Source organism: Mauremys reevesii, linkage group 2 (genome assembly GCF_016161935.1).
Source record: "Mauremys reevesii isolate NIE-2019 linkage group 2, ASM1616193v1, whole genome shotgun sequence".
NCBI lineage: Eukaryota > Metazoa > Chordata > Testudines > Geoemydidae > Mauremys > Mauremys reevesii.
This window is the reverse complement of record NC_052624.1, coordinates 21029295-21055068: the sequence shown is the minus strand read 5'-3', so window position 1 is coordinate 21055068 and position 25774 is coordinate 21029295. Positions and strand designations below refer to the sequence as shown.

Here is a 25774-nt window from a genome sequence, read left to right as displayed (position 1 = left end):
ATATTGGCTTTGGCCCTGACTCAGGAAAGCCCTTCATCATATTCTTAGTGTTGTTGAATCTTCCTATTCAGCAAAACATTTAAGCATATGCTTAAATCACATTAAATCAATGTGACAAGAGCATATGTGTTGATGCAAAAAAAAAACAGGAGTACTTGTGGCACCTTAAAGACTAACAAATTTATTTTAGCATGAGCTTTTGTGAGCTAAAGCTCACTTCTTCGGATGCATAGAATGGAACACACAGACAGGAGATATTTATACATACAGAGAATATGAAAAGGTGGAAGTATGCATACCAACAGGCAGAGTCTAATCAATTGAGATGAGCTATCGTTAGCAGGAGGAAAAAAAACTTTTTGAAGTGATAATTAAGATGGCCCATAGAAGGTGTGAGGTGAACTTAACATAGGGAAAGTATAGCGGTCAGTGGGTTTCCGGTATAGGGTGGTATTTATGTGACCATCGTTTATTAGCACAGTAGTGTCTAGGAAATGGACCGCTTGTGTGGATTGGTCTAGGCTGAGGTTGATGGTGGGATGGAAATTGTTAAACGATGGATCCACCTTTTCATGTTCTCTGTATGTATAAATATCTCCTGTCTGTGTGTTCCATTCTATGCATCCGAAGAAGTGAGCTTTAGCTCACGAAAGCTCATGCTAAAATAAATTTGTTAGTCTTTAAGGTGCCACAAGTACTCCTGTTTTTTTTGCGGATACAGACTAACACGGCTGCTACTCTGAAACCTATGTGTTGATGCTTTGCTGAAAATGAACTTTATAGTTACCTGGAATGGGGACTTAGAGGAAAGTAGTTGGCTTATATGAGTGTAGAATCTTGTAGTATGGCATAAGCCAACCACTGACTTTCTTAGCTGGTTAATACCAGTAGGCAGATCTGCTGGTTCTGTCAGTTACCTCAGTACCGAAATGCAAAGATAGATGTTTGCTGGTTCCATCTAACAGTGCTGGTCTGGACCAATTGTGGATACAGCCTTATCTATCTAAAGACCATCTGGTCACTGCAGATGTACTTGATATGTCAGAGTAAACTATGGAACCCCTCGGGCACCAGGGTGTTCTGAGACTTCATAGAATCATAGACTTTACGGTCAGAAGGGACCATTATGATCATCTAGTCTGACCTCCTGCATAACACAGGCCGCAGAATCTCACCCACCCACTCCTGTATCAAACCTATGTCTGAGCCATTGAAGGCCTCAAATCATGGTTTAAAGACTTCAAGATGCAGAGAATCTTCCAGCAAGTGACCCATGCCCCACGCTGCAGAAGAAGGCGAAAACCCCCCAGGGCCTTTGCCAATCTGCCCTGGAGGAAAATTCCTTCCTGACCCCAAGTATGGTGATCAGCTAAACCCTGAGCATGTGGGCAAGACTCACCAGCCAGACACCAGAAGGTATATTCCTCCCTTATTCACAGTCTCCACTTCTGAAGAATGTCCTTACTTCCTCCAGAGGAGGAGTCTACATCACTGGCCCAGGAACTGTCTCACCTCCAACCATCTGGCATGACTTCCTCAGTACCGATGGCACCACTGCTACCAATGGAGCAGTTCTCTGAATCAGAGGATATAACCACACCGGTATCGCAGTGGAATCAGTTACGCCCCGATGGATAGTTGAGGTGCTATGCTTGCCATTCTGCCAGGTACAACCCCTGCTCACCCCAGGGACTGCTGGTACTGATTTCCTTAGGGTCATTCGCAACCGGTTGACCCCTCATTCTCATCTTATTGGAGTCCATGGGATACTTATGGCAGACATCTGGGACCTCTGAAAAGTTGTACTGTTCCTGTTCCTTTCACCAGCCAGTTCATCAGTGTATAAGGAGGAAGAATTGGAACCGGATCCACAGGTACTGACAGCACCTTCATCATCATCCCTGGATGAAGTGGTCACTCTTTCTTTGCCTTTTCTGCTGGATGACTGAAAAAAGGCAAATAGAGTGCCAATCTATAAAAAGGGGAGTAAGGACGACCCCGGGGAATTACAGAGCAGTCAGCTTAACTTCAGTACTCGGAAAGATAATGGAGCAAATAATAAAGGAATCAATTTGCAAACACCTAGAAGATAATGAAGTGGTAAGTAACAATCAGCATGGATTTGAATCATGTCAAACCAACCTAATAGCTTTCTTTGACAAGATAACAAGCCTTGCGGATGGGGGAAGTGGTAGATGTAGTATATTTTGACTTTAGTAAGACTTTTGATACTGTCTCGCGTGACCTTCTCATAAACAAACTTAGAGTGCTACAAGATAGCAAACATCCTTTCTCCTGTTGTATCACACCTCACTCTATAGAAGCACAGGTGGCCTCCATGGCATCTCTACCAGATGTTCCACAACAGGACATCTGCAGAGCAGCCATCTGGAGTTCAATCCACATGTTTGTGACTCCTATGCCTAGTTCAGGCCTTAGCTGCAGATGCAATGGGGGGATTGGCAGTATTGGAAGTATCTTTGCTACCAGTTTCCTTGCACCCACTTCCATTCTGAACACTGCTTGCCAATCATCTATGTGTGGAATACATATAGGGACTTTCACTTGAAGAAGAAGTGGAGGTTACTTACTGTCACTGGAGGTTATTTGAAATGCGTGGAATATCTTTATTCCACTATCTGCCCTCCATCTCATCTGCTTCAGATCATGTTGGATTTGAATTAAGAAGAGGTTGGATTTGAAGTAAGAACTGGAGAGGTCAATCTGCACTGCCTCTTATACCCTGAGCTGGAAATGTGAGGAGAGCTACTGCACATGTGGGCCAATGGTTGCTGCTTTGAAGAAATTCTGAACTCAGACACATTGCGCGCATGTGTACATGTGTAGGACCACACATCTCGAAGAACCTCCAGTTACAGTAAATAACCTCCATTTGTGTTGAGCTCCAGCATGGAATGGATTCTCATGCAGGCAATTTGACTAATTTTCTTGAGGGAGATTAATAAATAGCCTGAGGGAAGGGACTTTTGTAGGATTTGTGTCTGTACAGGGTTGCTTACTTATTGGATTGTTTGCCTGAATTTCTTTTGCTGAAGACCAGCTCATAAATATAGCATTGGAGACATTGACCCATGCAATATGCATTTTGGATCAGGTTCACTAATACAACCTGAGTCCTTTGCACCATTCCATTCAAAGCGTTTAACTGACCATTTAAAATGGGATTGCAGCTGGTTTGATTAAAAAGAGACGTGCAAAACCAGCCAGAATGTACTAGTAGATCTGGATATATATTGTTTAGGGATGACCAAACACAACACATCTCTGGCTTTGTTTTGCTCTATCAATCAAGCGTTATGCAGACATTCTATATCATGAAAATGCCACCATTAGATATTTGCGCTCTCTCTCTGTATGTATAATATAAGTACCTGTGTTTAGATATTGATGCATTTCATATGTTATGTGTTTGTGGAAGTGCATGAGTCTTAATTTTTCAGCTCATTTATGATGCCATGGAGAAAAGGAGATTTCCATGCAGTATTGAAGATGGGTTTAAGCTTGAAATTTCTAAACACAGCAGACACAGAAATGTATAAACATTGCAAGCAATTAGTTCAAGCCTGCCAAATGTTCCCTAAAACAATTACCTTCACTGCTATAAAATTTAGTTTGCACTGTTCTCTGGAGTGTTACTAATTGTTTTTCTTAACCCCAAAAGATTAAAGATCTTTTAAATGAACACATAGGGCTGTACTGTTTCGAATTTCAAATGTGAGTTGTATTAAGACCAGCTTTGTATTATGAACAGGGTTGATAAGAGAATATTTAATGTGGTAATTATCCACTGCTCCCCCTAACATCCCCCAGTCTCAAGAAAAATGTTTCATCGTTCTTTAAAAATGTGGTCCAGCTTCAAATTCATTTTTGTCTGGCATCAGCTCCATGTCTTGTCACTAAGAATAAACATAGCCATGTTGGCACTTGTTTCTCAAATCCTTTTCCACTAGGGGGTATAATAGACTGTAACTGTATTTCACAGCAAACCTATATGATACTGTGGTACTAAGGAGTATACACATGAGGGAGAAGAACAGGCATGCAAAGCTCGATACATAATTTATACAGATTTAAGTCCTGTCATTCATAAATATAATTGTAACCTAAGGCTTGAAAGTGATATGGACATTGCCATATTGATCATACTGCAGCTCTGTTTTTTCAGGCAGTTCATTTGTTGACAGGCAAAATGCAACAAAAATGTTGCTGGTCTGTAAAACAATTAATGGAAGGAAATACTGATAATTATATATTAACACAAGACATATTGTTTACTTCCTCTGCATGTTGAAAGATGCACCTTCTAACCCTCAGATGGATAATATAAACCTGGTGGGGAGGGGTATGTGTGAGTAGCATTAAATCAGCAATCAACCTTCAAGTCATTTCAGTGCAAACACTGTAATTACTTCATCTATAGTAAACAGAATAGAAAACAATAGCACATAAGGGTGACAATTTGCAATAGGCTTTGAATGTCTTTGTTAAAAAAAAAACGAATATGGCTGAAGGAAACATTACTGAAATTAAAAAAAAAACAGCAGAAGTTTTGACAGCCAACAGAGGGGGTAATTAGTCTGTACATTTCAAGTAATATATTTAGCAGATCATTGAAACAGACATTACATTTTGCACAGAGAGCATTTCGTGCTTATTACCCTAGAAGCCAGATTTGCCTACCTTTGCTGAAAAACATTTTAGCAGAAGTATTATCAGAAGTGTTATGTGTGATTACAGTAATTTAGACGGAATGCATTTTAAGAGCCAACTTCTGCTCTCATATTTAAGTCAAGGGAGTTTACTCCCGATTTGCATTGATGTAAATGAGAGCAGAATCCAGTTCAAAGAGATATTAAAAAAATCTTAGGTGCAGTGTTGTATTTTTAGATGAAATGTGCTACCTCTTGACATTTTTAATTTCTCTTTTAGCTGAAGAAATACAAGTTGCTTGTTCTGATCTTTCAAGCTGGATATTGTGCCTTATATTTATGATCTGTTTCATCTGCACAGCTCAGTGTGAATGCTAGTGTGATGTAATCTGCCACAAAAGGAGGGATTCCTTTACTAAGTGGCAGAATCATCAGTGATTTGTGGGAACAGTTTGTTTGCAATCCATCAGGTCATAAACAATAGTGTTCACTTCAGTGAGCTTCAGTATTTAGAGTGATGTAAAGACAATTGTCATTAATATTAGCTAGGCTTCAGTGTACTTGGCAGCATCAAGAACAAGCAGTTAATCCATCTTGATCCCTGCTAACTAATTTCAAGTTCTTTTTCACTGTGTCGTAGGTGCATTTTGTGCACCTTCCATCCTTTTCAAAGACTGCAACTCCCATTAAAGCTCTCTTAAAAATATTTATCAGTCAAATATTATATTTTGGTGTAACACACTCCTCCTACATATAATGAACAATGCAGGATTCCCAGGAGGACAAGCATTCTTATTGAAATGTTTGTTTATTGAGTGCTTTTTTCCAGAAAACCCCCATGAGAAAAGTCTTTATTTTATGAGCTCCTGAAGCTGTAAGACCATTCCCAATACAGCTAGCAGTAAATGCAATTTTGTCCAATGAGCTCAGTTTTTTTTTAACCAAAATTAATGACAATGGCCAACATTTTCTGAGAGGGACTGAAATGTATAATATACATTTCTGAGGGGTACTGAAAAGAATCTCTGTGTTATCCATGTACAGTAAATATGCCTAAAAAAGTTGTGCGTTTTTATCCTCCAGTAAATCTTTTTACAGATTTGTCATCATCGGATCGATGGACTACCAAGAAATCTTTTTACAGTACATTCAAGAATTAAATACTGTAGAATAACAACATAGTATCCCACATCATAATGGATTATTGAGGATCTTGAAAACCTTTGATTTCCTCTTCCCATTGTGGGAAGAGGAGTTCACCAATATCTTCTCAGTCCCCTGAGATTTTTCCCACCCCAACTGTTTTTCATCTTTTCCCCCTGCACTTTCAGAAGCCCTCCGGGGCAGTGACAGTGCTTTCAGCAGAGGAAAGATTACTGTCTCTTTCCTACCCTAGATTGTGTCATGTTCTTGAGTTAGACAGATGGAGTCACTAGAGAGTAACATGACATGCTCCTTCCTACCCAAGGTCATGAGCATCCTGCCTCTATGAAATTCCCAAAGCATTCTGGATTAGGACCTTGGGCTGCAAGCTTTTGTTCAATTCATGGCAGTACATTGCACTGTTACTGGATTACGTACCAGGCTGGTTCCAGATGTGTAGGTTGTAGGAATCCATTTTAGGCTCTGAATAGCTCAAGATGATAGAAAGAAATCTTAATCAGAAGTACACCAATGCTGCCAAACTCCCTGACCCCACTTTTACCTTACTAGTCCCAACTCACTGTGCCACTAACTCACTCTGTGACTCTGGCAAGTTACTGAGGTTCTTTTTGACTCATCTGGGGTTAATATCTCCTCTGAGTGTGATCTGGACGTCCAGATCCTTGGCTACAATTGTGGAATGGCTAGTGAAGCTTGGGGAGGGGATGCAAAACTGGCTGTTATGCTTCCCTGATCCTGGACTGGCTCTATCTTAGGTTGGTCCCACATTGTTTTATAGTTATGATCAGTTTCATCTGCACAGCTCACTGAATGCTAGTGTGATGTAATCTGCCACAAAGAAGGGCTGTCTTCAGTAACTGGCAGAATCATCAGCTTCAGCCCTGTGCCTTAGAGCAGCAGATGGTGGGAGACAGCTTAGGAGACTACTAAGGGCGTCCCTACAGTGGGTGATTCTCCAGTGGCTAACCACCTCAGCTTCATGGCCAGAATCTGCCAATGACCTGAATGTTTGCAACACACTTTAAGAACCTCAGATGAAATGCAAGTGCATACATGTGTTAAATATTATAATATAGAAAATACTATTTAAGTGCTGCTGACAAAACATATAGACATTCATCATTTATTAAAATAAACTTCTTTGATATTGGTGACTGGGCATCTGAGTTGTCATTTTAGCAATAGACCTTTTTGTTTTTTTTCTGAAATGTACTTGAAGAAAAATGGATTGATTTGCTGTCAATCTTCATTGGCTCAGAATAGAATGTGCACACTGGATGTGATGTAAGTAAAGGGGATGGCAGCTAGTGTTCATTGTGCCCACAGCTAGTCCAGGGTCAGAATTATTAGAGCAGAGGGGTAATTCTAATAACTATCTTATTTAATCATTATGTAATTGTTTGCTGACTACCAGGAACTGAAATTTCCTAGCTTCGGTTCTGGCTTCTAGCGTCTGGTTTTCTACAGTAGCTTTGAAAACTATTTATAATATTGGATGTATATTTCCAAAAGTGTAATAGAACAACTAGCTTTTTGACTGGGTTTTTATAGGCTTCCTTGGTTTCTTTTTGAGAGGGCTCAGATAATGCAATGATAGACAATGTGGACTGTCCAATGTGGACTGCTCACAAACAGCCTCCAGCATGTACGTCACTCCCAGCTACAAGGGGCGGCTCTAGGAATTCCGCCGCCCCAAGCAGGGCGGCGCACTCCGGGGCACGCTCTGGCAGTCGCCGGTCCCGCGGCTCCAGGGGACCTCTTGCAGACGTGCCTGTGGAGGGTCCGCTGGTCCCGCGGCTCTGGTGGACCTCCCGCAGGCATGCCTGCAGATACTCCACCGGAGCCGCGGGACCAGCGGACCCTCCGCAGGCATTTCTGCGGGAGGTCCACCAGAGCTGCGGGACCAGCGGACCCTCCGCAGTCATGCCTGTGGGAGGTCCACTGGAGCCGCCTGCCACTCTCCCGGCAAAATGCCGCCCCAAGCGCGCGCTTGGCGCCCTGGGGTCTGGAGCCGGCCCTGCCCAGCTATGTCTCTCTATGTGTGTGCTGCAGCCAACCAGCCACACCTTGGCTCTTACTAGCCTTAAATATTACCAGGGACGGCTCTAGATATTTCGCCGCCCCAAGCAGGGCGGCATGCCACAGGAGGTGCTCTCTGCCGGTCGTTGGTCCTGCAGCTCCGGTGGACCTCCTGCAGGCGTGCCTGCGGGGGGTGCGCTGGTCCGGCGCGGCCACTCCGCAGGCACGCCCGCGGGAGGTCCGCCGGAGCCACGGGACAAGCGGACCCTCCGCAGGCACGCCTGCGGGAGGTCCACCGGAGCTGCCTGCCGCCCTCCTGGCGACCGGCAGAGCGCCCCCCGCGGCATGCCGCCCCAATCACGCGCTTGGCGTGCTGGGGTCTGGAGCCGCCCCTGAATATTACCACAGGGTGACCCTGATACACTCCCAGTCTCAGATTTCCTCCCCCATTATGTCTTGTACTGCCCAGTCCTCTCCTAGACAGTGCAAACACATTAAGTCCATTATTCTTTTAAGGGAATAATATGCACACAACTTGTTACCCCAAATGGAGTTGCCCAGACACTTTAACCTGAACACACTGGATTAGATACAACAATTAAGTTTATTAACTACAGAAAAAGAGATTTTAAGTGAGTACAAGTAATGAGGCATGAAAGTTAGAGATGGTTACAAGAAAAATAAATATAAAATGCTTACTGGTGCCCAACTTAACAAACTACATTAGATTCTAAGCAAAGGTCTTACCACATGCTTTCAGCAGTCTTACTGAACAAACTCTTTAGGTCAAGACCCGTCCATCAGAGTCCAATGGCTGCTTCCTTTGTCTCTTTAGGTGCAATATATGTGATGGGCAGGGAGAGGGACAGTGGGGTGTTTGTCCCTTCTTTTTATAGTTCTGTCCCCACCCCACCCTGTGAGGAGGATTTCCAGCTGGGAGCAAGGTGACAGGCAGTCTGTGTGGAAGGAAATTCCATGCTGTTTCTTTCCTAAGATATAGATTTTTTGCCCCTTCCCCCTTTCTTGACAAAGAATGGCCACTTAGCAGGTAACGGTCCATCAGCCTTGCTTACACCTGGCTGAGGCTTCAGCTTATCCTTTGTCTCCAAGGAACTGGTTTGGCCATTCCCCAGACTTATCTAGAAAACATACTTTTAGTCATGATTTCAGTTTATGTTTATAACTTCACATATAATGCTGCTACATGCATTTTGCTATGATATTACTGATCAACAGATTATGAGTTTTCAAATGATACCTCACACAGCAGACTTTGTACAAACGTTATTACACTAGTGTGTTGGGTTTGAATACGGGTATATTCTGTCACAACCAAGTAGATCCAATATCATGTACTGTATAGGTTAACTTTGATCATGGTACTAAGTTTCATAGCTATTCAGCCTTGCACTGAGCTGTACTAAAACAGCACACACTTACTTCCAAAGCATTCTATTACCTGGTGAGTTTTTAAGAAGAGAACTGTCAGTGTATTTGAAAATTTATACAATCTGATTTTTATTCACTCTTTATAATAATCTATGAAGCCTGTAACTGAAATCTGTTTTCATTCTAATTTTATCTCCTTGGCCGTCACCATACATGCACAGCCATTTGGTATTATTGGGGTGCTTCTGAGTATGGAACTATTGATGTTGATTTACTTTTCTTTAAAAAAAATACAGAGACATTTGTTTTGGCAAACACTATGCATATGATTTTGCCATTCGTTATCATGCTGATCAGTACTGTGCTCTGTAAGCTGCTCATAGATTCATAGACTTTTAAGGCTAGAAAGGGCCATGTGGTCAGTTAGTCTGACCTCGTACGTAACACAGGCCACAGAGTTTCATCAAATGGTTACTGCAGCAGGCTCATATCTGTAGTTGAGCTAGAGCAGATGTTTTTAGAGCTATCCAATCCTGACTTAAAGATGTCAAGTGATGGAGAATCCAACAGATCCCTAGAAAAGTGGTGTAGTACTCGCATTGATTAAAACAATTGCACCATCGTTCTAGTCTGAATTTGTCTAGCTTCAGCTTTTAGCAGTTGGACATCACTACACCTTTGGTAGATTAAAGAGCCCTCTACTATCAGAAATCTTTTCCTTATGAAGGTAATAGTAGACCCAGATCAAATCATCTCTTCACCTTCTCTTTGTTGAGCTTCTTTTGTCTCTCACTATAAGGCAGATTTTCCAGACATCCATTGGTTTTAATGGGACTACTTGTGACATGAGCTACTTTTAGCTAGGGCTGGCAGAATCAGAAAGGACATCTGATTTAATCCTGGATTCTGAGTGCCATTGATGCTCTGTGTGGTGTTTGGGCAAATCACTTGTTTTCTGTGCCTTAATTTGCCCATCTCTGTAACAAGTTCAGTACCTTTACTGTGGGTGTCATGAGGCTTAATTAACATCAGACATGTGATACATTAAAACAAAACACATAAAGGTTTACATGGATGTTGCAAATGTGTATAATGAACTAAAAGGAAAAGAAATAAATGATGCCTTAATAGTGTTCCTCAAATTTATCTTTTTTTAAAGTCTTGTTTTTGATAAGAAGTGTTATGTTGTATTTCTTTGTTACAAATCTCATATTTTTAAAATCTTTTTGTAGCATACTGGGACCAGCTGTGACCTTCAAAATGCACTCAAATGTCGAAAATATTACAACTGCAGATGTTGCCAAAGCAGCAGGTAAGAATCCCCCACCCCTGAACCATGCCCATCCACCATTCAGTTTAGAAAACAGCACCAACAACAACAAAAGGAAGGAGCATTCTCACAGGAAGATTGACATTTAATGAAGGAGACAGTTGAGGGGATAGTGGCACATATGGGAAATTGAAGTGTAACATCTCTGAGTCAATTAAAACTGCCTGAGACTTCATTGTTTGCAGAGGAACTGGATTAAACAGAGGGATGCAGTCGTGGCCTAGCATAGTGAAAAAGGCCTCAGTGTTATGTCTGAGAGAGAAAAATAGAGACTAGATTTTGAAAATGAAAAATTGACACCTGTGACATACAAAGAATTTGGTTGTAGGGGATAACAGGAGCATTATTACAAGTAGATTTTTATTTCTGGATCTAAAAGAAGGTACAAATATGCTTTTATTTATAAGTTACTTCGGCAATCCCCATGAACTCTTAGGACACAAACATTCGATATCTAAAGCTAAACTTCTTCTATAAAAGCCACTGTTGAAAGCACTGCAGTTTGCTTACTGTCAGCTTGGATACCACTTGTTGTGACTACAAGAAATAATTTCTGCAAAATAACTGGTTTATTTGCTTCCAAATTACCTGAGATAGTTCAGATAGTTTGTAATAACTAACGATAAACAATTAGCAATATCTCTTTTAAATGGGAACAAAGGAGATCAGTTTGGATAAACACAGGGAGAATCATCCTTGGTATAAGTCCATTGATTTCTGTGCTGTTACGCCAGGAAGGAATTTGACCCTTAGAGTTGAGATGTACTGGTTACTGATTCAGTCTTTGCTGTTTATATGTCTGTTTTTAGGGCCTGATCCAGGGCCTGCTGAAATCAATGGAAAGGCTCCTGTTGCCTAAATGGACATTTAATAAGGTTCTTACGCATGAGCACGAAGGTCCCAGTATTTTGCTAATATTGCCAATTTAGGCTTAAATAAAAGAGTTTTATACCATTACATTTTTATTAGAACTTAAAACTGCTTAACCAGAGCACGCATACTTCCAGGGTAGACCCTTCATTGTTTCAACTTCATAGCTAAATACGTTAGTCTGGGATGTATACAATTAAGTAACTTTACGTCAGCCTGGGAATTTTTAAAACCAGACCCTGTATACAGAAAATGAATGGGTCCAATTAACAGAACAATTCCACACACCATCACATGCTTGGAAGAAGGAAGGATTTATGAACTGAGGAACTCATACTATAATGATATCCATATACTATGGTTAAGGCTACAATTATGTCACAGAAGTCACAGAATCCGTGACTTCCAGAGACCTCCGTAACATTTTCTGCTTCAGCCCTGGGACCGCGGGGCTGGAGCTGTCAGCCAGTGGGGGCCTCCGAGTTCTCAGCTGCCACAGGTGGTGGGGCCCCCGCAGCTGCCAGCCCCTGAGCTCTGAGCTGTGGTGGGGCCCTGCAGCTCCCAGCTGCTGGGGGCATACTTGATCCATGCCCTTGAAAGATAAAGCTCTCCGTGTCGCCTTCTTGCGGATGAAACCTTTCTAGGTAGCCCCACATCCCGCGTAGCCATGAATGTCTTGATCCCCTTCCTGCAGTTGCTAAAAACCCCTGGCATCCTTGATATAATGACAAGCATCCCTAGCCTCTCTAGTTGCCAAACCTCTCACCTGTGGGTGTGGTATACTGCTTATAGGGCCAGTCTTGTTCATAAGATTAATAATACTAATTATAGAAACAGAATAATTTAAATATTCAGTTGTTTTCTACAAAAGCTTTCATACAGCTTGTTATCTCTGCCTAATAACTTTGTATTCCATTAGACTACAACAATGGAGTTCTATTTAATAATTTGCCACTATCATGTATCTGACATTCACAATGTGGAAGAAGCTTAAGTTTGTGTAGCTTTCATATTCCAGTCACGTGGATGTTAGATGTGTCAAGCACAATGATGCAAACACTTTTGAAGATGCAAGATAATTTTAAAAGTAAATGGCTTGGTAACTGTATATGGCCTGGTCTACACTGGGGCGGGGTTCGAACTAAGGTACGCAAGTTCAGCTACGCGAATAGCATAGCTGAACTCGAAGTACCTTAGTTCGAAGTACTTACCCGTCCTCACAGCGCGGGATCAAAGTCCGTGGCTCCCCCGTCGACTCCGCCACCGCCGTTCGCGGTGGTGGAGTTCCAGTTTCGACGGGAGCGCGTTCGGAGTTCGATATATCACGTCTAGATGAGACGCGATATATCGAACTCCGAGAAGTCGATCGCTACCCACCGACCCGGGCGTGTAGTATGGATGTACCCTATGACACAATAATCCTTAAAATTAGACAGATCTGTGTATCTTTTATTTCCTCTTTTCAGTTTTAAGGTTAGAAGAAATCTAATGGAAAATAATTATAGATTGGATAATATTTCTCTCTATCTGAAACAACACTGTAGTCCACAAGTATTGTAAGTGTAATAACAAGTTACTTATTTGATCTTTATATAGAAATTACATTTGGGAATCATGTTCCTGTATATTCTAGCTCTCTGCAAATTATATTGAAGGTTTATAACTGTGTCACCTACGGGTTTATTCTCTTCATACCAGCTTGTAACTCCCATTAATGTTAACATCAAGAGGAGAATAGACTTCCTAAGATTGCATTAGTATAGTAAATTCATTGTTGTACTGCTGAATGAAGACCACACAGATGCATATTAGTACCATATGTTTCCTTATATATATATCCTACTGGATCCCATCAAATACTAAAATATTCATTTTATATGATCCTGAAGCATGTTGAGTGCAGCATTTCATTATTACAAGAGCATCTTCCTATGGTATTATGCAAATATTTGTCTCAGACATCCTGGCTAATGTACTGTCTTGCTTTTGAACATACGGTATCAGTGCACATTAAAGTATTGCGAGGAGTGCAAATGGTATAAAAGTATGAAGTGTATCTATTTATTTTTCCATGGAGTTAAGGTTACTGGACTCCATCAATAAAAGCAAAGCATTAAAAATATAGGAAATCTTTAACTGAATGGATTTTAAAACACCATGTGCTGCATTTCAATAAGTGTACTCAATTAAAAAAAAAAACATAGCAACCTGCAGTCATATCCTATTGCATTTCTATACTCAATGTCATATTTTTCAAGAGTGTGAAATCACAATTGTCATAATATACTAATTTTTTAAACATATACTAAACCAAATGGTTTCCAGAGAACCTTCAATCCACATAATGCATTTCTTTTATTTTTAGAAAAACACATTTTGATTTTTTATTCATACTTATGTGAGTGTTATGATTGAAATACTGGGGCTGATCTTTCACTGTCTTATACTTGGGTGAAGTGAGTGCAAAACAGATGTAAAATGCCATCATTTTGATTTTATATGGTTTTATACACCCTCTGGACTCACTTTGATTACGCAAGGTGAAAGGCAGTAGAAAATCAGACTCATTATGTATGAGAGAAGAAGTGATTTCTAACCTGTTAATACACAGAGCTCTAGTGTGGCAGGCTGCTGTAAAACCAGCTGTGCATATATAGTGCTAATATAACGGCGCGGGACCCTCAACATTATGGTAATGGAAGGGCTGATGTGAAAATAGCTGTATATATGTAGTCCCAGCATTACAGTAACAAGAGAGCTGATCTGAAACTCGTGCACATGTATATCTGGGTATTACTGTAAAGAGATATCAAAGTGAAATCGTCTGTGTATGTTTAAACATAGCATGATGGTGAGGGGTCAGTGAAGGAGAATTCTGCAGAGTGTAAATAGTCCAAGCATTATGGTAAGGGGAAACTGATGTTAAACTAGATGGTAGTACAGAGGCTAGATCAGGGGTAGGCAATCTATGGCACACGTGCCGAAGGCGGCACACAAGCTGATTTTCAGTGGCACTCACACTGCCAGGGTCCTGGCCACCGGTCTGGAGGGCTCTGCATTTTAATTTAATTTTAAATGAAGCTTCTTAAACATTTTAAAAACCTTATTTACTTTGCATACAACAATAGTTTAGTTATATATTATAGACTTATAGAAAGAGACCTTCTAAAACCATTCAAATGTATTACTGCACGCGAAACCTTAAATTAGAGTGCATAAATGAAGACTCGGCACACCACTTCTGAAAGGTTGATGACCCCTGGGCTAGATATTTGGGTATTTGGCTAGCTTATGTGAAAACTCTGTGTGTGTGTGTGTGTGTGTGTGTGTGTACGTACACATACCTGCTACTATGGTATGGAGGAGAGCTGTATCTTATGGGCACTGTGGTACTTGTGTACAGGGCCTCCCAGAGCTTTCAGTGGGCCTGGGGTCTTCGGCGGCGGAAGGCCTCCGCTTCGGCGGTGGGGGGTCCTTCCGCTCTGGGACCCACCGCCAAAGTGCCCCAAAGACCCGCGGCGGGGGCCCCCCACTGCCGAATTACCGCCGAAGACCCAGCACTTCAGTGGCGGGTCCCGCTTCGGCGGTAATTCGGTGGTGGGGGTCCTTCCGCCTCGGGGCAGAAGGACTCCCTGCCGCCAAAGACCCGGAGCGGAAGAAGCTCCGGGGGCCCGGGCCCCATGAGAGTTTTCTGGGGCTCCCGGAGCGAGTGGTTTCTCACCATTAGAGAAGTGAAATTCTGGAACAGCCTTCCAAGGGGAGTAGTGGGGGCAAAAGACATATCTGGCTTTAAGACTAAGCTTGATAAGTTTATGGAGGGGATGGTATGATGGGATAGCCTAATTTTGGCAATTAATTTGGCAAGTGATCTTTGATTATCAGCAGGTAAGTATGCCCAGTGGTCTATGATGGGATGTTAGATGGGGTGGGATCTGAGTTACTACAGAGAATTCTTTCCTGGGTGCTGGCTGGTGAGTCTTGCCCACATGCTCAGGGTTTAACCGATCGCCATATTTGGGGTCGAGAAGGAATTTTCCTCCAGGAAAGATTGGCAGAGGCCCTGGAGGTTTTTCGCCTTCCTCTGCAGCATGGGGCACTGGTCACTTGCTGGAGAATTCTCTGCAGCTTGAGGTCTTCAAACCACAATTTGAGGACTTCAGTAACTCAAGACGTAGGTTAGGGGTTTGTTACAGGAATGGGTGGGTGAGATTATGTGGCCTGCATTGTGCAGGAGGTTAGACTAGATGATCATAATGGTCCCTTCTGACCTTAGAGTCTATGAATGAAGGACCCTGCCCAAGGGGCCCTGAAAAACTCTGGTGGGGGCCTCTGTGGGGCCTGAGGCCTGGGGCAAATTGCCCCACTTGCCCCCCACTCCCCTCTGGGCGGCCCTGCTTGTGTAGCTATTGTGAAATCCAATATGCAAACTATTCCTGTCTGTGTAAAAGTTCACTCTCTCACTTATTTTGTACTGGAGATATTATTAAGATATATGAATATAACAAGTTTGAAGTTCTGTGTTTTCCCAATATTAAAATACAGTGACCTAAAGAAATGCTATAAAACCAGTGCAAATGTGGGTATAATGAATTCTTCATAAAATGCCTCTAACTTATTTAATGATTCTCTTCTTATTATTTGAAATTTACAACTCCCTTTCTGATGATCCTCCCTCCTACCCCCCCCCCCCCGGGTCAAGGAGGTGCAGGCCCTTCCAAGTTTGGGAGTGTTCCTTATAGCTGTGCTTTGTGAAGTGCATAATCAATTAATGAAGTGAGCTGTAAGGCTCTTGACCAAGAATTGTTTCCCATTACTTACCTATTCTGCAAAAATACATGCAGAACTTATTCTCCATCAAAAAATCAAAAAATCAATTATATTCCTGTTATAAAATATACTGTACAACAATAATTTGGCTAAAATATCACAGCAGAAATTGATATGATTGTAATATTGATTATTGTTTTAAAAAATGCAGGTTAATACACTTTAAATATAGCTCATGTCTTAGATTTTGGAATCTACAAGTGATGTGAAAACGTTTAGTATCTAAAGCTCTAGACATCAAAACTTTGGCAACATTCAATTTATCATCAAATGTACTTGATAGCAAACGTTGCATCAGATCCTTTTGCCATGGTAGCTGAATGTTTGTACTAAAATTATCAGTTGTAAAACAGTGAACAATGTTGACATTCAAAACACATCGTTTTTAGAATTAAAGGTTTTAGAATTAATCGCATTCAGATGAATAAGGCAGTTCACATTGTTTTAGGCTATTTGCTGACTCAGGCAGAGTCAACATTGCATTGGTTTACACTTGGTCCACAATGTCATCACCATGAGCACTAGAAACATATCATTTTTAAATCCTTGGGTTATGGAGCACCATTTTATTTACAAATATGTTTACAAATACTTTACTGTGTAAAAATGAAATCATATCATATTTGCTAAACCACAGACACTATTAGGATGTATAAACATGGAAAAGGCCCTTCCCCGCAATGTTCTAAAACTTGCGAAATCTTACAGCTCCAGTGAAAATTTCAAAAGACAGGTAGTTCAGATTCTCTTCTGCACTAAATATGCTTAGAATAGAGGATGGGGGCGGGGGCAGCATTACAGAGTAAGATTGTTTCCCTTATTCTCATGGGGCATTTGTGCCAACCCCCGTCCATTGGCATAAATTAAAGCAGTTTACGGGATGCACTTATTTATGCCTGTTCATAATCGGCATAGCTGTACAACCCCACCTGCATCACAGTGCAAGGCGGCAGTTTGTGTAGGGGCCACTTATTCCCCTTTATGCTAGCTGATATCTTCTTTGTGCTGATGAGTTCGCAGCTGGCCTGCTACTGCTGGATTCTGATGCTTTGCTCAACCAGACTGCTGCAAAGTGGCCAGAACAGGATGAGAGAATCTGGGCCAGGTAATTTAATGTCCTATTTTCAAAAAATAGGAACCTAAAGTTAGGCTCTTAAATCCATACATAGGCTCTAAATCAGTGGCTTGATTTCCAAAAGTTCTAAGCACCTAGAAGTTCACATTGAAGTGTAATGATTGCTGCTGGGTCCTCAGTCTGTTTTAAAAACCAATCCATTGGTTTAGTTGCCTAGATAAAAATTTAAGGCACAGCTTTGCAAAGCCACTTGAGATTTAGACACCCCATCCCCATTAAAATGACTAGACATTCAAGTCCCCTAAACCACTTCGAAAATATCTGCATTGGAGCCCAACTTTAGGCAGATATTTATGAGATTCTTGGTATAATGCTTCTAATGTTTAACAAATTCAACAAAATCACTTAAAACTTCAACAGAAATTCAATCTGGATCCTTTTAATCAGGTGGCAGTCTGGGAAGATAACATTTCGGGTTTTTTAAATAAATTCTAGGGAATAAGTCTCCACTTGAAATGCATTTTTCAATGACATCTTACTTATGGAGTTAAAACTGGTTCATCTATAATATAGCTATAATATTTGGATCAAATGTTTTTTAAAAATTTGCAACAAAAGTCTCTATTCACATTCAGTATAATTGAAATGTTTAGTCATTCTGACTTAATTTTAGCAACTCTTCTCAGAGCCTAAAGAATTAGAGATAATTTTTTATGTGCTTCAGTATTCTCCAGCACTCATTTTACCTATGAAATGTGGTCATCTTTATGGGCTAAAAAGGTTTCTTTCCATATTACTGCATAATGTAAATAAATACATATTACTGCATAATGTAAATATTCATAATACTTTTCATCCATAGCTCTTTAAGTGCTGTAAAATGGGTAAGTATTAAGTCCTTAATTTACAAATTGGCAAACAGAGGCAGAGAGAAAAAATGACTTTCCAAAGGTGAGGGAGTGAATTAGTCCGTGGGAAAGCAAGGGCTGCCTGACTTCCCAATCCTCTAAACTCTTCAGTAGATCAAACTGCATCCGAGCTTACAGGTTTTCTGTATATTTTGTGCTTGTCTTCACTGTTGTCAGCAGTATGATTATTGCATTAATTCTACTGTAATTTATTATTTTTATGAAAAGTGTCCCAGGTGTCTTACAGAAAAAATGAGAGAGATTCATTTCCTGCTCAGGAGATCTTACCATCTTACATGTGACATGTTGAGTTGAGAGTGAAAGAGTAGGGAGAACAAGGGATATTTATGTGGTTATTCAGTTTAGATCTGTGCTTTTAGGGATTGCTCAATTAAAAACATATTTTAAAAGGCTAATGGCTATTATCGACTCACTTCTTCTATGCTGCAGCATAATCTCAAGGAGGGATTTGTATGAGAAGAGGCTAATGGTTTACTGAAATCTTACTTATTCTGATGCATCCAGAGCATTCTGCCTTTATCCCACAGATTATATCAGCTCTTGACTAAATACTATCTGGACTTTGTGCGATACATTTTTTAGAGACCATTTTTTGGTAATCTATTAAAGGTTCTTCTCATGATACGTTTCTTTGAACTCATTGTAATCCAGGAATTAACTATCCAATCCATTGCTTCCATTTCTGAAGCTGTGAAAATGTTACTAATATTGGTTTTTGAATTCTTTGGGTAATGGTAATATATTTCTCCTTTTTTGTGGCGAGTGTCTCTGGAGGAGATACAAGTCATATATAATGAGAAGCAGGGTATGAGGAAGATTATTCTCCATGAAGTCTTTCATCTTATCAAATGGGCTCTAGCCAGTTCTACTTGTCTTCTTGATTTCTCCCTCTGGTTTTTGCATGATCTTGGCAGCTGTCTACACCCATCTGTGCGGGTTCTTTCCTTCTCTTGCCTCCACAAGTTTGAAGACTAATATTTTTTGGCAGTATTTTTGTATTTTAGGTGAAACTCCTCTCTTTTGGTTCTTGTAGCTCATGTGATCAGATGGAGATTGCCTGTTGTGGGAGAACATGACAAAGAATATGCCTGTTTGGTTATTTGAAATTCAACTTCTTAGTGAATTGATTGCTACCTTGTTGGAAGCTTGGAAACCAGTTGCCATGATCAGCTGTATAACAGTACTGAGTGCTATAATATCTGTAGCAGTAGTTCTCAACCTTTCCGGACTATTGTACCCCTTTCAGGAGTCCGATTTCTTGTGTACCCCTAAGTTTCACCTCGCTTAAAAACTACTTGCTGACAAAAATCAGACAAAAATGCAAAAGTGTCACAGCACACTATTACTAAAAATTGCTTACATTCTCATTTTTACCAGATAATTATAAAATCAATTGCAATATAAATATTGTGCTTACATTTCCATATATAGCATATAGAATAGTATAAACAAGTCTGTATGAAATTTTAGTTTGTACAGACTTTGCTAGTGGTTTTTATGTAGCCTGTTGTAAAACTAGGCAAATATCTAGATGAGTTGATATACCCCCTGCAAGACCTCTAAGTACCCCCAGGAATACACATATCCCTGGTTGAGAACTATTCATCTGTAGGACTGGAAAGCTATGAGATGTTCCTAACCTTAAATCATTTTAGAACAGAAGAATTTATAACCAAAGTATAATTGTTTTAAGGACTTCATTTGTTCTCAACTAAGTGGCACAGAAAGATTTCCTACTATTGTCATTAATATTTAAAAATTGCTTTTAATTATTTAAACAATCAATAATCATTTAGTAGAACAGGCCAAAGCAGTTATGAGAGTCATACCTGGTAAATTCTAATTTTTAAAAACTCACTTCCCCCATGTATTGCATATTATTTGCTCTAATGTTGGAAGAGAAACCAAAACCCATAAATGTATGGACCATCATCTGTGTACTTTGGGGGTGGGGGTGGGGGTCGGGGCACTCAGCACCTCCTCACAGGATCAAGCACTATTCTTAGTTATAAAGAGCTTTCCTTTTAGTGAGGAACATTCACAAAAGCTTTGATCCTGCAAAGACTCATGCATGGGCTTAATTTTATACACTATGAGTAGTCCCAGTAAAGTCAATGCTGTTCTTTGCAGGCTTGAATCTAAGTGATAACATGAGGTAAAATTGTCCAGGCTTGTTCTAAGTGCAAAGGTGATCTTTTCTGACAAGTTTGATCAAAATCCCTCAAGCCATTTTTGACCTTGTGAAGATGGGGGAAAAAAAATACACGTTTCACGTGTTAAAAGAATTAATGCCACATTTTTTTTCTTGCACTGATGCAACAACTGACATTTGAAATGTAAAAGGCTGATCCTCAGCTGGTGTAAATTGGTGTAGCTTCACTGATGTCAATTGCTGAAAATGTCCAAAACTTTTTTAAAAATTTGGTTTCATTCTGAAGCTCTAAAGAATTGTAATAATTACTTTTGAGGATGCTCAGGAGACATCTGTTAATTTTTTTTAGCAAAGCCTAATTTGGCCTTGTTCAGACGTCCTATGTGGCATCACAATACAAATTCTCCCTGTTTAACTTCATCAGGCAATTGGTAGGGAAGAGGACTTCTGGAGCCTGGTTGTTGCTTAACCAGTTTTCATGTGTGTGATTGTAAATGGGTGATTGTCATGAGGTTCACTCACTGCTAATGGCCCCTCCTCCTGGCAATCCTGGGGATTAGCTGCAGCCAGCTGTCACGTCTTCTCCTTGTGGTGTCTCTCCCGTTGTCGTCTTGCTCTGAAGACCCCTCTCACTCCACAAACTGCAGCTTCCTCTTCATGACTCAGTCTTCCAGCTGAGTCACAAGACATGTTCCCCACTTCTGGGGTTTCAAAGTCCTCAGACAGTCTTCTGCTCACTACCCTGCTGGTGCCACTTAGTCAGTGGCTTGTAGAGGGATCTGGGCCTGCCCTCTACTCAGGGTCCCAGCTCAGGGACCCTGTCATCAACAGCCAACGTTTGACTTACCCCATACTTCACTGCTTTTCCCCCCGAGCCTTGCCTACCTCCCTGGCTCTCCCCCTTTTCTGGGCTTGGCACGCCCCACTCCCTCCTCCCAGGGAGTGACTGTAGGCTACTTGCCTCTAGCACTAGACACACCTCCCTTCTCACATGCAGTGTCTGAAGACTGCTTCCTTCCCGCCTTTTCTGTTGCCAACTTCCTGGCTTATAGGTCCCGCCTCTTCCTGCCCAGCTGAGTCTGTTCCAATCAATTCTCTGCTCCCTGGCTCCTCCTCCAGGTGCAGTTTGGGCAGTTAATTGGCCCACTTTATCTTCTAACTCTTCCAGAACTCGTGTGGGGTGAACACCCCATCACAGTGATTGAAACATATTTGTCTTCGTATTATGGTAGTGCTTCGGGCCCCACTCAAGGATCAGGGATCCTTTATGCTAGGTACAGTATGAACTAGGTTGACCAGATGTCCTGATTTTATAGGGACAGTCCCGATATTCAGGTCTTTTTCTTATATAGGCGCCTATTATCCCCCACCCCCGTCCCAATTTTTCACACTTGCTATTTGGTCACCCTAGTATGAACACAGAACAAAAAGACAAAAAGTCCCAAAGATTTTGCAAATTAAGCTATAGTTTTCCAGAAACTTCTGTCTTAATATGGCACATCATGTTAACTCTGCCAAGCTGCTGCTACTGTGTTTCATGGTGTGTATCTTATAACATAAAGAGGCATCTAATAAACAATTTTCCCAGAAAAAGAGGAACGCAAAGTACTACACACGTGCAGCATGGCTGAGTTAACCTTGACGTTGGGCCATTAATATTTGCATTTCCTGACACCTTTTATTTTAACTCTATAACTTGAATGTTGCCTTCATAGATTTCTTTACATTTATTATGCAGTACGTTAGAGATCTGACCCAAATGGCACAATGTCCATTAAGTATTGTGTACGCTTAAACAAGGTAATGTGGAAAGACAGATTAAAAGGAGACAGAATAAGAAATATAATAAGAAAAAGGCATTTAACAATGAAACTTGTATCTAAAAAGGGGGGTGATAGTCTCAAATTAATGTGCCTTACCTACTGAACAATCAACCTGTCTTTTGGAGCTCTATAAATAAAGAGGAATTAAAAAACAAAAACAAAAAACAACTAAACTCAGAGGTGATAGCATTGTATGCTGATTCTTGTTAGGAAAGCAAAGTACAGTTTTTCCACTCACCGGGCAGATTGATTATAGATCTTCGGAGGTTGGAACATGGAAAACAAAACTAATAATTTTAGACTGTACATAAAAACAAAGACTAAGCACTATGTGGAGCATAAGGATAAATTACTTCAGCTGTTACAAGGAAAAAATCTTCTTTACCTAGGGATAACCAAAGACCCTGTCTTTACAATATAAAAAATGTGTGATTTGTAATCTTGTCTTCATAAAAAACAGCCTCCATATCCACCAAATAATAAAAACCCTTAGTGGCAGCATTGCTACTGCATAGCTTCATGAAAAATGGCCCTGTTATTTAGAGTACAAGACAAAACAAAAAAATCACTTACACTGACATCTTAGAATCAGACCATCAGCCTCTTTTCTTGAAGAAAATTAATAGCATGAAAATGCACTTTCCAGGCTTGATGATAATGTGTAGGGGCGGATGAACTGAATGTGGTAGAAATGTTTGTTCTCTTGCTTCCTGTATTGGTGGAACATGTATGATGTCTTGGGGAGGTGATGCACACAAGGGCTTTGAAGGAAGGGGCTAGTGGTTCTTTGAGTAGTATCCCTGTGGGTGCTCCATTGTAGGTGAGCTTGTGTCGCTTTGCTGCTGATTGGAGAATTTCTGTAGCAGTATCCATTAGGTCCACATGTGCTATCCCTCTCCATGCCCTGCCATGAGGCTAACCAGTGCACGTGACCTAAGCCGCCTCAGTTCCGGAGCCATTAGCAGTCTGTTTGCAATACTTAGCTTTAACATTTTTATTACTTAGTCTCTTCAGTCTTAGTTGTAGCCTCTTTCTTCTTTTATTTCTCTTTTTAAAAACCTAACCCTTTATTTTCCCCCTTTTTGTCGGGGATTCCTGCCCCCCAAGGAGTATCCCAGTTCATCAGGCTTCAAGAAGTGTCTTTCCTACAAAAAGGCCACCCTGTAGCAGCCAAACACTCCGGCTGCATAGGTTGCATCATATTCCAAAGAAGTGTGCTCTCTGCTCAGACCCAGGTCTCAAAAGGACAGGGAGTTGAGACAGAAGATCATCTTCATGGAGGCAGCTCTACAGCCTTCCCTGGATCCTCACTAGGAGTCACCCAGAAGACATGAGTCTTCCCCACAGCCCTCAACATCCAAAGACCATGGGCAAAATAAATCAGCAGAGGACCCCTCTCGTAAGTCATCAAAAAAGAGAGTGGTGAGTCCAAAGTCTGGACCCCGAGCTAGCCACAAAAGATCTCCGGCACACTTGGTATCTTCAGTACTGTTGTCACCGAGATGCTTCAAGCCCAGTTCCCATGGCTCATAAAGATCTGATGCAGCAGATATCATTGACGTGCCTAAGGACATGATGAGCACAGGCACCAAGCCAATGGGCAAAGATGGGAGTGGAGAGCACTCCAGTAAGAAGATGCTACCAGTACTCATTGTAGCTTCAGTACTGTCATCTGGGCCCAAGAAGCAGCGAAGGACAAAAAGGCATCCTTTAAAAAGTTAAGTTAAATCTTAGTGAGGAAAACAGAAAGGAGCATAAAATCTGACAAATGAAGTGTAAAAATATAATTAGGAAGGCAAAAAAATTTGAAGAACAGCTAGCCAGAGACTCAAAAAGCAACAGTAAAAAAAAAACAACAAAAACTGTAAGTACATCAGAAGCAGAATGTCTGCTAAACAACCAGTGGGGCCACTGGATGATTGAGATGCTAAAGGAGCACTCAAGGACGATAAGGCCATTGGGGAGAAACTGAGTGATTTCTTTGCATCAATCTTCATGGCAAAGGATGTGAGTGAAATTCCCAAACCTCAGCCATTCTTTTTAGGTGACAAATCTGAGGAACTGTCCCAGATTGAGGTGGTGTTAGAGGAGGTTTTGGAACAAATTGATAAACTAAACAGTAATAAGTCACCAGGACCAGATGGTATTCACCCAAGAGTTCTGAAGGAATGCAAATATGAAATTGCAGCACTACTAACTACTAGCTGTACTTTGTAACCTATCATTTAAATCAGCTTTCTGTACTAAATGGCTGGAGGATAGCTAATGTGCTGCCAATTTTTTTAAAGGGCTCCAGAGGTGATCCTGGCAATTACAGGCCAATAAGCCTGATTTCAATACCAGGCAAACTGTTGAAACAATAGTAAAGATGAAAATGGTCAGACACATAGATGAACATAATTTCTTGGGGAAGAGTCAACATGGTTTTTATAAAGGGAACTCATGCCTCACCAATCTATTAGAATTCTTTGACGGGGTCAACAAGCATGTGGACAAGGGGGATCCATGGATTGGTAACTACCAGTAGTTAAAAGATAGGAAACAGAGGGTAGGAGTAAATGATCAGTTTTCAGAATGGAAAGTGGTAAAGAGTAGTGTTCCCGAGGGGTTTGTACTGGGACCAGTCCTATTCAGCACATTCCTAAAAGAACTGGAAAAAAGGGTAAACAGTGAGGTGGCAAAATTTGCAGATGATATAAAACTACTCAAGATAGTCTGCTTGGGACTTAACTGCAAAGAGCTACAAAAGGGTCTCTCAAAACTGGGTGACTGGGCCACAAAATGGCAGATTAAATTCAATGTTGATAAATACAAAGTAATACACATTGGAAAACATAGTCCCAACTATACTTATAAAATGATGGGATCTAAATTAATTGTTACCACTCAAGAAAGAGATCTTGGAGTCAGGGCCGGCTTTAGACCGATTCCCCTGAATTGGGCCTTGCGCCTAAGAGGGCCCCGCGCCTAAGAAGGCCTCACGTCCTAAAGAAAAGTGCCTAACTTAGGCACCTTTTTAATTTTTACTCACCTGGCGGCACTTCGGGTCTTCAGCAGCAGGTCCTTTAGTGCTGCCAAAGACTTGGAGTGAGTGAAGGACCCGCTGCTGAAGTGCCACCAAAGACCGGGAGCCCCGCCGGGTGAGTCAACCCTGCCGGGGCCCTGTTGAAACTATTCAAATCGGGCCCCGCACTTCCTAAAGCCGGCCCTGCATTGGAGTCATTGTAGATAGTTCTCTGAAAACATCCACTCAATGTGCAGTGGCAGTCAAAAAAAAGCAAACGGATTGTTAGTAATCATTAAAAAAGGAATAGATAATACGACTGAAAATATATTGCCTCTGTATAAATCCATGATAAGCCCACATCTTGAATACTGCATGCAGATGTGGTCGCCCCATCTCAATAGAGATATATTGGAAATGGGAAAGGTTCAGAAAAGGGCAACATAAATGATTAGGAGAAATTAATAAGACGGGGAGTTTTCAGCTTGGAAAAAGATGATTAAGGTGGGATATGATAGAGGT

General features: G+C 41.1%; 1 protein-coding gene across 2 annotated transcripts in view; it reads left to right on the top strand.

The window, feature by feature from the left end:
* Positions 1-25774, top strand: part of PTPRN2 (protein tyrosine phosphatase receptor type N2) — a 940168-nt gene that overhangs the window by 447873 nt on the left and 466521 nt on the right. For both annotated transcript variants that reach the window (XM_039523677.1, XM_039523678.1), the window contains one exon: positions 10475-10554. In XM_039523677.1, coding sequence (XP_039379611.1) covers positions 10475-10554 — 80 coding nt within the window. The remainder of the gene's footprint in view (positions 1-10474; positions 10555-25774) is intronic.